The sequence below is a fragment of the Apis laboriosa genome, unplaced genomic scaffold (genome assembly GCF_014066325.1).
Source record: "Apis laboriosa isolate Shangri-la unplaced genomic scaffold, ASM1406632v1 scaffold34_cov151, whole genome shotgun sequence".
NCBI classification, from domain to species: domain Eukaryota; kingdom Metazoa; phylum Arthropoda; class Insecta; order Hymenoptera; family Apidae; genus Apis; species Apis laboriosa.
The window spans coordinates 7498865-7511778 of NW_025222928.1; the positions used below are offsets into that span (position 1 = coordinate 7498865).

General features: G+C 45.0%; 1 protein-coding gene across 3 annotated transcripts in view; it reads right to left on the minus strand.

The window, feature by feature from the left end:
• Positions 1-12914, minus strand: part of LOC122715323 (nephrin) — a 220543-nt gene that overhangs the window by 136421 nt on the left and 71208 nt on the right. Inside the window, exon 1 of one of the 3 annotated variants that reach the window (XM_043937423.1) lies at positions 5866-5948. The exons of the other annotated variants lie outside the window; for them this stretch is intronic. Within the exon in view, the coding sequence (XP_043793358.1) occupies position 5866 (1 nt within the window). The 5' untranslated portion in view covers positions 5867-5948. Of the gene's footprint in view, positions 1-5865; positions 5949-12914 lie in introns of those variants that run through there. 3 annotated transcript variants of the gene reach the window in all.

Sequence of the window (12914 nt, forward strand, 5' to 3'; positions counted from 1 at the left end):
AGAGAGAGAGAGAGAGAAGTAAAGAGAAATTAGGAAAGAATAAAAATAGAGAAATAAAACGATAGAGAAAGATAGAGAAAAATATAGATATAATAGATAGATAAATAGATAGAGAGAGAAAGAGAGAGAGAGAGAGAGAGAGAGAGAGAGAGAGAGAGAGAGAGAGGGAGGAAGAGAGGGAGAAGTCGAATTTGTCGCGACAATCTTCCGTTTATCGAGCGTGAAAATTTATCAACCATCTTAGAATGTTTGGAGGGGGAGACGCTCCTTATTATTTATTTCTCCCTTCCTTCGGGTATAAATATCGCTTAGGGCCGACTGTTTACCATATAAACGCCCCCGAGGCACGCCACTCATTTGAATTCTCCAGTTTTTCCAGCTTGTAACGAGCTCGGGGTTGTACGTGCAACAGCGGTTACCCTCCCCCCGAGGAGGCAACCGTAGGGGACCATCCGTAGTTGCTTTCCGCCGTAGAAAGCAACAACCCACGGGAAGATCGTTCCCGGATTCGTTATAATTTCATGCGCGTATTTCTCGGCCTTGCTCGCGATTTAACGTTTTCACCTACACCACTATCGGGTATATATACGTGTATGTACGTATGTACGTATACACGTGCACGATGGAATTTTTCATAAGCGTCACGCTTCTTCCATCCGAGATCCGCGTAATTAGATTAGCCGAGCGCTAACATTGCCTCCCTTCCTATGCGAAATTAAGGTATATAAGTAAAGGTGCCGTAGAGTTGAACGGAATTGGAATCTTTGAATATTGGTATTTGGATTCGAAATTTTACTTATTTAAGCCGTGGATCAACAGTTTAAATACCATAGAAGGCCGTTTCGATTAATGGAATTCCGCAACACGGCCGCAATTAACCCTCAAAGACCCGAGGCGGTGGTCGAAACGTCGACCGGCGTGCTAATGGGGGACGGCGGCCTGCCGTGTCGCGCATTCGAAACGCATTTAATGAATTCCGTTACCGGGCTGAATCCGAAGACGGCGATCCGAATCGTTGCAATCGTTCCTTCCCTACCTCCTCTGATATGACATAATAATATAATGATATAAATATTTTTATTTTAAATTGTTATAAAAATATTAATTTGTTGGAATTTTATTATTTAAATTTAGTTTATTAGTTTATAATGGTATTAAGATTATATTTTTCAATGATTAATTTATTCAATAAATTCAATAAAATTTAATTTTTTTTTATCTTAATTGATTATAAGTCGTTAATATTTGTATTTAATAATTTTTAGTTAGGATAATTTTTTCAATAATTATTATTTACAGAATTTGTTATACGGATTTAAGAATATATTATATAGATCGATTTTTTTATTTAATAATTTTATTCTTAATTTCGATGCATATATTGATTTTAAGTCCAAATATACCTCCTCTCTCCCGATTCGACTCGATTAAAATTATTGGCCTCGAATTGCACGCAACGAAGCCGAGTAACCGATCGAGCCGCGTTGCCAAAAAATTTCGACTTCGACCGCGTGGAAAATGCGACGTTTTCCATCAGAGTTTGGCCACACGTAAGAGAAGTTTGCCAACTGTGCGAAAAAGCGAAACTTCCGCCGCGTCATTCATCGTTGATCATCGCCGGACGACCAACTATTTTCATAAATCTTCGCGAGACGACGGAATCAACGTCTTGTAAGAATTCGCCTCCTCTCGATGCAACGTCAAAATTGCGACTTTCGTTCCGACCGTATATTACAATATTATCAAAAATTCGCGAAACTTTTAAAACAATATCGAGTCAAATATGTCCAAATACGACGAGGTGGAAAAGGGAGAAGAAGTTGAGCGAGATGGCACTCGTCGAGCGCGATACGCTGCAAGATCGATGATCGGGGGGGAGGAAGGGAGGAGCGCTCGTGTCTCTGCACGAGGGACAGCGAAGGGATAATGGGGTTCGTTTTAACAAGGCAAACGTTACGATTGTCAAAGAGGGGTCTGTGCGCCGTCTTGCTCGCAAATTAACTCGAGTCGGAGAACCGGTTGTTAGCCGCTATTATGCTGGCAATTCGTACAGTTGGATGGCTCTGAGAGAGAGAGAGAGAGAGAGGGAGAGGATGAAAGAGATGGATGTAAGTGGAAGCGAACGATGAGTCCGTTATTTACGGAGCGCCTCTCTCGCCTTTGCGGAAGAAGATGGAACTATTCCCTCGCGCTAAGCGACGTTCTCTCGCATCTGTCTCGAATCGTTCGAAAGATTCGTTCGATTTAATTTCACTTCCACCTGTTAAATTAGAAATCTCGTAAAGGATTAATTCACGAAGAAACTATTCGATACTCGTAACGGTTCCGATATGGCGATTTATTATTGCGTATTTATTATTATACGAGCGTAAGGTTGGAAGGACGATTGGATCCGACGTGAGAAGAGGAAAATAAGAGAGGCAGTCAGCGCTTCGTATGTAAACCGTAGAAGGAGGGAGGGGGGGACTTGTCTTTGTCTGTTGGGGGAGATTTCGTGAAATAAGAGGAGGAGGAGGAGGTTGGCTCTCTTTGAAATTTCGCCTTGTCCTAGCAATGGAGAGGACGAGATCGCGCGAGGGGGGGGGGGAGGGGGCAGAGGAAGGGAGCTTACGCTTTATTGCGTATTTACATATTTTCACCGAATCCCCTCGACGTTTCATAAAATTCAACGTCTTTATAAGGGTCGGCGCTGTTGCCGTTCCCAGGACGCTTCGTCGACACTTTATACCTTTGAATTTCTGCGACAGAGATTTCTCCCCCCTCCTCTCCAGGCAGTTAGAGTAGAGTTAGGCTCCCCCTTATAGTGGATCGGTTCAACACTCTTGGAGAACCTCGAGATCCCTCCCCTAGGGAAGAGGAACGAGGATGGAAGAAAAATAGCCACTTTCTTTCGGGCGGGAAATTTAAATTTTATTAGCACCGACCCGTTCTTGGGATCGAATAATTGCCACCGAAAAATCCCGTCCAATTTTTCACTTTTCCTTCCTTTTCCGACGACGAACCACAAGCAAACGTTGGAAAGTTTCGCGATACGAGATTCCAAGTTTCGAATGATTAACTACTCCGACCGAAAGACGATTCTCCCTTCTTTCTATCCAACTCGTTGTTTATCTCGCGTTAACATTCCCTTTAAAGCACAGAGGTGACGTTCCAAGATCCACCTCAGGATCGAAAAATAATTCGAAAAGAGGCGTCGAGGGAGGGTTGAACGCTGGCCGAGGAATTCGGGGGAGGCAGGCGTGGAGAAATCGAGGGTTGCCGTGGCAAGCGGGCTAATTGAGATGTCGGCCTCTCGAGAGCGCAACGAACAGCTCAACTCCCTTCGAGAACTCCCCGCTCTATGTCGCTTCGAAATTATTAATAGCTCCTTATCCCCTCCCCAAGGGTGCTCTGTCGACATTCGAGAAGAATTCATTTTTGACTCGTCACAAGCAATCTATAAACGTATCTTTACTCCTTTCGAAATATTAATTCGAAGCTTCGAAATTATTAACAGCTCCTTATCCCCTCCCCAAGGGTGCTCTGTCCCTCTGTCGACATTCGAGAAGAATTTATTTTTGACTCGTCACAAGCAATCTATAAACGTATCTTTACTCCTTTCGAAATATTAATTCGAAGCTTCGAAATTATTATAAATTATATAAATTATAGTTCCTTATTCCCTCCCCAAGATTGCTTTATCGTTGTCCAAGGCCCAGTCCTTCTCAGACTATCAACATTCGCGAAGAATTTGTTTCTGGCTCACAAGTAATCGATGAAATATTAATTCGAGTAGTCGACGCTTCGAAATTATTAATAGCTCCTTACCCCCTCCCCAAGGGTGCTCTGTCGTTGTTCGAGGCCCAGTCCCTCTCAGGCCGTCGATATTCGCGAAGAATTTGTTTTTGGCTCATCACAAGCAATCTATAAACGTATCTTTACTCCATGTGAAATATTAATTCGAGTAGTCGACGCTTCGAAATTATTAATAGATCCTTACCCCCTCTCCAAGGGTGTTCTGTCGTTGTCAGAGGCCCTCTGTCGACATTTGCGAAGAATTTGTTTTTGGCTCGTCACAAGCAATTTATAAACGTATCCTTGGAGTTCAATATTAATTCGAGTAGTCGACGCTTCGAAATTATTAATAACTCTTTACCCCCTCTCCAAGAGTGCTCTGTCGTTGTCCAAAGCCCAGTTCCTCTCAGACTATCGATATTCGCGAAGAATTTGTTTCTTAATCGTCACGATCGATGAACATATCCTTGTTCCATGGAATTCAATATTAATTCGAGTAGTCGACACTTCGAAATTATTAATAATTTATAATAAATAATAATATATAATAATAAATCCTTATCCCCTCTCCAAGGGTGCTCTGTCATTGTCCAAGGCCCAGTCCCTCTCAAACTATCGACATTCGCGAAGAATTCGTTTCTGGCTCGTCACAAGCAATCTATAAACGTATCTTTACTCCATGGAGTTCAATATTAATTCGAGTTTCGATTAGCTTCGAAATTATGAAATTATGAGAGACCCAGTCCTTCTGTCGACATTCGCGAAGAATTCGTTTCTGGCTCGTCACAAGCAATTTATAAACGTATCTCTACTCCATGCGAAATATTAATTCGAAGCTTCGAAATTATTAATAGCTTCTTACCCCCTCCCCAAGGTTGCTTTATCGTTGTCCAAGACCCAGTCCTTCTCAAACTATCAACATTCGCGAAGAATTCGTTTCTGGCTCGTCACAAGCAATTTATAAACGTATCCTTGCTCCATGCGAAATATTAATCCTCCCCAAGGGTGCTGCCCGAAGGGTGCCAGTCTGTCGACATTCGGGAAGAATTTCGTCACAAGCAATCGATGAAATATTAATTCGAGTACAATTCGGCGCACAATTGGCAGACAGTTGTTGATCGATAGACGAATAAACAGATTGGATAAGGAGAGTGGATCGGCTCGACTTTCGAAAAAGAAGGCTGGAGAGGGGGTTGGAGAGGGCGAACGTAGCGTTAGGTCGGCGTGGACGCGCGACGGCGGTGTTACAGGCTGTGCAGTTGCCAGTTGGTCGCATTGTGCGAAGCCGGCACCCGGCCGCGAGACACTGAGTTACGAGGCACGGAAGGGAGGTCGCGGCCACTTCCGGTTGTAATGCAGTTTGCGCAACAATGGGAGCCACAATGGGCCAAGGGAGGCCCACCTAACGTCGCTCTCCCTTCGGAGACGTTGCCCTTTGACCGGGGATCAAAGCGTTTCGCTCCCGCCCGACCAGAGAGCCCTGCCATTATCATGCCGCCCCTCCAACCAGCCCTTCCAACCAGATCGGCCGGATTTACGGGCTTTAATGAAATTTCCTACCGCCGTGTTGTCGGCCGGCCATCGCTTACCGAACTTTTACCTTGAAACGGATATATATATATATATATAGAGAGAGAGAGATAGAGAGAGAGAGGGGGATACGTAGCCAAGATGGTCGTAAACGGAGTTTACTCGCAGGCCTCGATCAAACGCGAGTTTACGGGCGGGGCGTAGCCGTCGATCGGCATTTTTCGATCCAGAGTTGGCCGCTTTTTCGAGACGAAGCGTGTCGAGGCGTGGCGTTGAAAATGGATTCAGGTGAACACGCGCGCACGAGGGGGGGATTTTTACAGGTTCGATCGAATCGATCGTATGGAAATCAGTCGAGGCAATTATGAGCCGGGGCTACTGCCGAATTTAATGAACTTGAACGAGAATTGTTGGGGGAGGGACTAAAAAACTAGCCGTGGCGGGGCAAAGTTTCACGGATCTCGCAGCGATCCCCCTGAAACGATGATCATTTGAATAGGGTATCCCGGGTATCGGAATTTCAAACGAGATCTCTGTTTAAAGTATGCTTAATCAACGTACTTTCGTCGAAAACTTTGCGTTCGTTGCTCGTTAACGAACGTATTATAGGCGTTTTTTCCTCTCCCTCGTTTCGTTTATCGCCATTGGCGAAGAAGCCGCGATCGGATATCGCTGTCTAAAAAAGAAAAAATAAAGGAGAAGAAAGTATGAAAGGAAGGCACGGAAAGTTGGTCGATTTAAACGCCCGCGAGAAAAAAAGGGGGGCGAGGGGGGGGGAAGAATTGATTCCAGAAGCGAAGGATACGTTTGTATTTTTTCGCTCGCGGCGAAATTCCAAAGTGGAATCAATGGCGAGGACGAGAGAGGACTTTGGCCGACAGCGTGAAATTGAATTAAGAAGTGGAGGGGGAAGTCGCGAGACCGCGCCACCCAACCGAGGAACGGACAGACTTCGGACCAATGTTCTTCCAAAACTTTAAATAACGTTTGTAAACTCCGGCCAAAGTAATTCGCTTAGCAAAGAAAGCTGGACTCGTCGAGGAATAACGATATCATCCGTTTTCGCGAACGATTATATTCAGAAAATGCTACGAAAATTCCAGTTCCAAAAGGGATTAAAGATACGTTGTAAAGAAAAATCGAGCAACCATCTCGTTTCGTTCCTTCGAAAACTTGGAATCGGCCACGAATTAACTTACCAATCCGTTAAATTGCGTTTCGTTGCCAATAAAGCGCGAAAAGTTTCTACGGATGCATCCTCGCATCGGGGGGATGGAAGGGAGGGGGACGCTCGTATCTCGAACGAAAGCAATTACCCGATCCTCGATTATGGATATTTGCTCGTCGCGGCGCGTCAATACCGTCACTTAACAAGCAAATATCGAGGCCGAGGCGAGGCAGATAGCGGACCGAATCCACCCATCAATGGGCCACTACAACGTGGAAATCTGGCGTGCGACAATGGCCGACCGGTTACGAATCCCCCCTCGTCGCGCGGAATCCCCGTTTGCCCGTTTCCACGCGCTTGATAACAGAAACCATCGATTTAACAGCTTCCCGCCGTGTTTCCCCCGTTTACGGACTTGTAAAATTATTAGCCAATTTCACTCCGAACCGGTCGGATCCGGAGAGAATAATTAACGCAACGACGTCGTGAAATTCGACGAGCGAGATCCGAGATCGAAAACACGGATGGGAAACAATGGATCCGTAAATCCGCCCTGGAAAACGCCATCGATTTCGCCGGATCGGAATCTGCAACGGAATCCCGTTTACCAGCCACGCGATTGTCGCTTTTCGCCGTGGTCGACGCCATGTTCGTTTCGTTTCTCGAGAAGCAAGAAGCAAGAAATAATCGACCGTTCCTTCCCCTTTTCCCGATAATTAATTCCATCGTCGGTGATAACGTCACGATTCATTCCGGGACACGCGCTCTCTCGATATTCCTGACACGCCACGTCACGTTGGTTTCTATCCGCGCCTATACGACTCGGCTCGTCGTTCCCATAAATTAATACGACCGTTTAAACGGTCCCGTCAACCGAGTGAGCGAGGCGCGAACGCCTTCCCCCACTCCTCGTCAAATTTTATCCTTCGTCCACGCGAGCCACCGTTTGCTCGTAAAAACCACTCTCGCTTTACACGTTCTATATACGAGTTCTATACTATACTTGTATTACGCGTTCTATATACGCTTTTTTCCCCGTTTTTTTTTTTTTTTTTTTACGTTTCTCGCGTCAAATGTCGATCATCGAGCAACATTTCCCCCGAGAACAATACCGATCCTATCCGTTTTTTCGCGGTAATAACGTTTTTTCTCTCATCCTGCTCTAATTAATCTCCGTTTCGTTCCCTCGCTTCGACCAATTGGAATCTCGAGAGACGGTGTTCGAACTTATTCACAGTCAACACTGTGTTGCAAAAAGCGTTCACCGTTCCATCTGCCGGAAAGTAAAACGAGTTGGCTACTGCTCGATAGAGTGGCGAATAGGCGGGAAAATAGAGCGGTGAAAGGTGGAAACCGATAGATTGGCAGGTGGACGCGGAAATGGGGCCGTTGGACGGAGAGGAGGAATCAAGTCCATTCATAAACAGGAACGGTTCTGGATCGACGCGTTTCCGCGGGACAAGGATCCCTCCTCCTCCCCCTCTTCAAGAACGCTTCTCGATAATTTCCTCGTGACGTAACGATCGATCAGACGGAACGAGTTCGAGTCTAGGAAACTAATTTTCGCGATATGAATCGAATCGGAACGGGCAAAAAGTTCATCAGCGAAACGGGTTTTTGATCGATCGGGAGAATTCGATTAGAAAAGAAGGGGGGGAATGGAATTTTCGTTCTACTGAAAGAGATATGGAAAATGCGTACGTTCATTTGTGTTTATGCTTCTCCCCACCGGTCACTATTTATATACATCTCGTTTTCGTTTTCGTTTTCGTTTCGAAAATTTAAACCTTTCGAAACTTAACTGAAAGAGGATTGTCTCGTTCCGGGTGGGGTCAATAGCCGGTTTCCCCGAGGATTAAGAATTCGATACAATTGGATGAATCAGAGAATTCCTCAATCGAACAGATTCACTTTGGAATAAGGTATATAAACTATATCCAGCTAGTTGCTTGTTTTGACATAAATTGCGACGTAACGAGTTCGATTCGTTGTTTACGCGATTGAAATTATTAAGTAGCGCGGAAAGGGTGAGCGAGGGTCTCGGTACATAATTTTATAACGTTCTCGGACTGTTATCAGGCCGATCTGGAAAGTGAGAGATCGAAACGTTGGGAACGTTTTATAGATGTATCTTTGAGATTACGAGCATGGAAACATAGCGGCGGCTGGTACCGGAAAAAGAGATGGAGAGAAAGATATCGATTAAGCGTTATTCAGAAAATACGATAAATAAGAGATAATAATGGTAATTTCGAATCCGAAACTGAAGAACAATGGGACGAAAACGGGAAAATTGTAAATAAATAAAATTCTGAAAAAAAATTTCTGTAATTGCGCAATTGTTAACGTAATTGAAACAAGGAGAAGGATGTGTAATTACTCGTCAAGAAGAGGAAAACTCGTAACGTTTCCCAACCGTTACGTGATCCACGAAATGGATTCGAAAACCTCCTCCTTTTTTTTTTTTTTTTTTTTTTTTTGCGACCGGTGTGGAAAACTAATTTAAAAAATGGATTCGGTATTTTTCTCACTCGCGAGAACAAAGGGTTGCGCCTCTCGTTACGAATTCAACCGGAGCCTCGGAGAGATTCGTATAATTTTCGAAACGTCGTTCGAGAGGAAGAAAGGAAAGAAAGTCTAATTGCGCGAATCTACGCTAGGCGGCCGCCTTTATTTGCATAAAGTCGAAGACGAAATGCAATTAATCTCATTTCTTGGGCAGCGAAATGGCAGTTGGCGATTAAATCGGCATTTTCAGCGCCGCCTCGCGATAATCGGCGGCAGTAACCTGTCTTTACTTGTCCTCCATCGTTTCCATGGTTTTTCGCACGTTCGAGCGTTCCAATAATTCGAGACGGTCCGTTTATCGAACCAGCTTCGGTCATTAACGGCGAGGGAAACACACCGTTCCTTCCCTTTGAATATTTATATACACGCTATCAACACGTACCACGACTCTATTTGTCATCCCTTATCGAAGACTCTCGAGTGCTCCAGCGTTTTGCCCGTCAGCGAATTCTCGCGCGTACGTGTGTGTGTCTCTGTGTGTGTGTGTGTCTGTGTGTGTGTGTGTGTGTGTGTGTGTCTGTGTGTGTGTCTGTGTGTGTGTGTCTGTGTGTGTCTGTGTGTGTGTCTGTGTGTGTGTGTGTGTGTGTGTGTGTGTCTGTGTGTGTGTGTCTGTCTGTGTGTGTGTGTGTGTGTACACTCGCCGTTCGAGAAACAAATAATTAACGATTAATCCCGATCGAATTTTCGTCCATTTCTCATCTCGATAATCGTGAACGGAATATCCTGAACGGAAGGTACGGCAAAAAGACGTTCGGGGGGATCGCTCATTGGTTAAGCCGAGAATGATTGCCGCTAATTTCCAGTCAGCAAGAAATTTCCTAATGCTTTCAACGTGCTCGCCGTTAACCTCGAGAACGGTTCTTGCCTCGAGACCTACTCGAAACCGCCCGTCCCTCGGATTAAGAACTTTGGGCGCGAAATTCAAAAAGCATCCTTCATTAGGGGCCGATTACATACGGTTACAGAATTTAAAGTTCACTCAAATTTTATATGTGGTTTTATTATTATTGAACGTTGCCAGCAATATTTCATAGCTGCTATTTGTTTTTCTTCGATGCGCGTATTTTTATTTATTTCACTGCCCAGTCAACAATATATAGATGACGCAGTGAAAGACTCGTTTAAACACGGAGCGATGAAGAAAATTGGCGACATTGACATTTGCCGCTCGTAATCTGGTAATTTCGCTCGCGCATGCGCAACGCTCGGTAATTCGTTGGCCGACGCCCGATACTCTCCACTGACAAAACGCGTATTTTTATTTATCATTTTGCCCAGTCAACAATATATAGTCTCTCAGATGCTGCGCGTGACGCAGTGAAAAAAAACTCGTTTAAACGGAGCGATGAAGAAAATTGGCGAAATGCGTTCGAATTTGTCGCTCGTAATCTGGTAATTTCGCTCGCGCATGCGCAACGACGCCCGATACTCTCCACTGACAAAATATCAACCCGCTAACGAGTTATACGTATAATATTTAACGCGTAATATTCCTTCGCCCTATGCGTAGAAAAACACAAAAAACGGGATGAAATTAAATAAAGGAAGAATTCTTTCCTTCTTTTTTCCCCAATGATTGGGCGCAAGTGTCTCGAGAGGCAAAGTTTACATACGTGCAAGAGAGAGAGAGAAGGAGAGAAATGGGACGCGTAGCGAAAGTGAGGAGTGGGGGAAGGAGGAGGCCACTGCGACAAACTCGGAACAAGTCGAGCAGCCTGAAATCGAATGAAGTTTCGGGGAGACTTAGCGGAGTGAAAAATTGCAGGAGCAACTTTCACAATGCTCCCGGACCCATTAAGCGGCTCAACAAGTACGATTCCCGTTTTGCTCGTCGACTTTGAATCGAGGAGATTCGCGCATGATCCACGAGAAAAGGAGGGGAATAGGAATGGACGCGAGTGGGCGCGTGGAGGGAAAATTGTTGTTCTCGGAAGAGGAAGAGAGAGAGAAAATAGACGCCGATACGACTTTTTCGACTCATCGTTTTCTCTCTCCCCCCTCCCCGCCTCTTCACCATAAGCGACGCCTCGTCTAATGCAATTCCACGAAGAGATCGACTTTCTTTTTTTAATTGATCTAAGGGGAAAAGAAGGAATCAAGGTTAATCAACCTGCTTCCTTTCCGCGGAAATAGTCATCGATTCTTTCTTCCCGCAAACTCGATCGTCGTCGAAAGTATTTTCATCTCTCTTATTTATTCATTCCTCTCTAAAGATTTCTCCATTTCTCGTCCTTTGCTCGATCGAGTATATAACGTAAAACTACTCGCTGCTCCCACGGTAAATCCATTGTTTTTTAAATCCTCGTACAAAACTCATTAAGAGAGCTCCCTTCGATTTCCCGCGGAAAGAGATTGCATTGTTAGCCCGCATCTCCCTCGAACGAGAAATCCTCTTCGTCTCCGCGATATTTTTGCTCGACTTTATTGAAAAATAGCGAGTCGAATCTCCTTCCCTTTCTTCTTCTTCTTCTTCTTCCTCTTCTTCTTCTTTTTACCAAGAAACAACAAGCAACCGGGTAACGAGTTCAAAAAGGCGCGAAAGGAATTTTATTTAACTCTGGTATGGACTTTGTTAGCGATGAGGCGAGGCCAATGATCGGCGAATGAAAACAGGAATCTGCTCTAATTACGCTCTATTCTTAAACATGTATCTTTGCATGGAAAAGTTTTCTCCTCCGCGGCGGAGGAGAAAATGGAAGACACGGAAGAAAGAAAGGAAGAAAGTTAGCTCGCTGGAGGAGAATGGCGGACGTGAGGGAAGCTTGCGAGTCGTTCGTAATATTTTTCCACGGCCTAGCTCCGTCCGTTCTGCTCCAGTAGTCTAATTCGGTTTGCCTTCTTCCCTCTCTCTCTCTCTCTCTCTCTCTCTCTCCACCCGAATCGAAAACTTTCGAGAGGAGAGTCTACTTTGCCGCGAGGAACGTGACGGAAAACTCTCCGCATTATTCCTTTCTTCGCATCCAAGAAAGCCTTTCCCCCCTTTCTTTCTCCCTTGCTTTCAGGCCCGGCTTTCCCATCACGTATCCCACCGCGTAAACACACGTCCGTCTTAATTACTTATTAACCCGCTCGATCCTTAACTCGATCCGCGCTTTTGGAAGTACAGAACAAGAAACACTCTCTCTCTCTCTCTCTCTCTCTCTCTCTCTCATATTCGTTCCATCGATCGTTCACGTTTTCCGCGTTTCACGCTCTAATTGCCTCATTTTCGAATGCTTTTCCTTCCCTCGAGCACGTATTACCACGAGAGAGAGAGAGAGAGAGGGAGAGGGAGGGAGAGAGAGAATTTCGTATAATAAACGCGAACCCTTGCAAGAGGTCCAAGGTGCCGTAAATTTTCGACAGCTTTAAAGGCGAGCACGGTGGCTAAAAGCAGACGTAACCAAGTAAGCGCAAAGTGCGCGCCGCGCTTTTCATCAACACTTTTCCATTCCACGAAGATGGTGGACTCCACTCTCTCTCTCTCTCTCTTGCAGTAACAACAACGCCTCGAATATCATTCTTGGTTTACGGAAAGGGTAAGATAGGTTAGGCCGAGGACCCTCGGTAAAGCTTCGCAGAATCTTCCGAGCGGAAGGTTAAGCATCGATTAAAAGCGGCAAAAATCTTCGTCGTTTTTTTCTTTCTCTCTCTCTTGGTCGTTTGACCCGTGCGAAATTAAGAGGCGCGCGTTCGAATCTCAAACCTCCCTTTCAACGCAACGAAAGAGCGAGAGAGAGAGAGAGAGAGAGAGGAGAGAGAGAGAGAGAGGAGAGAGAGAGAGAGAGTGAGAGAGAGGGAGAGAGAGAGAGGGAGACAATATTAATTTAAAATAATTGTAACAATATTAATTTCTCTTCCCCCTCTCCCCTCCTCTTTTTAATTTTTTTTTTCC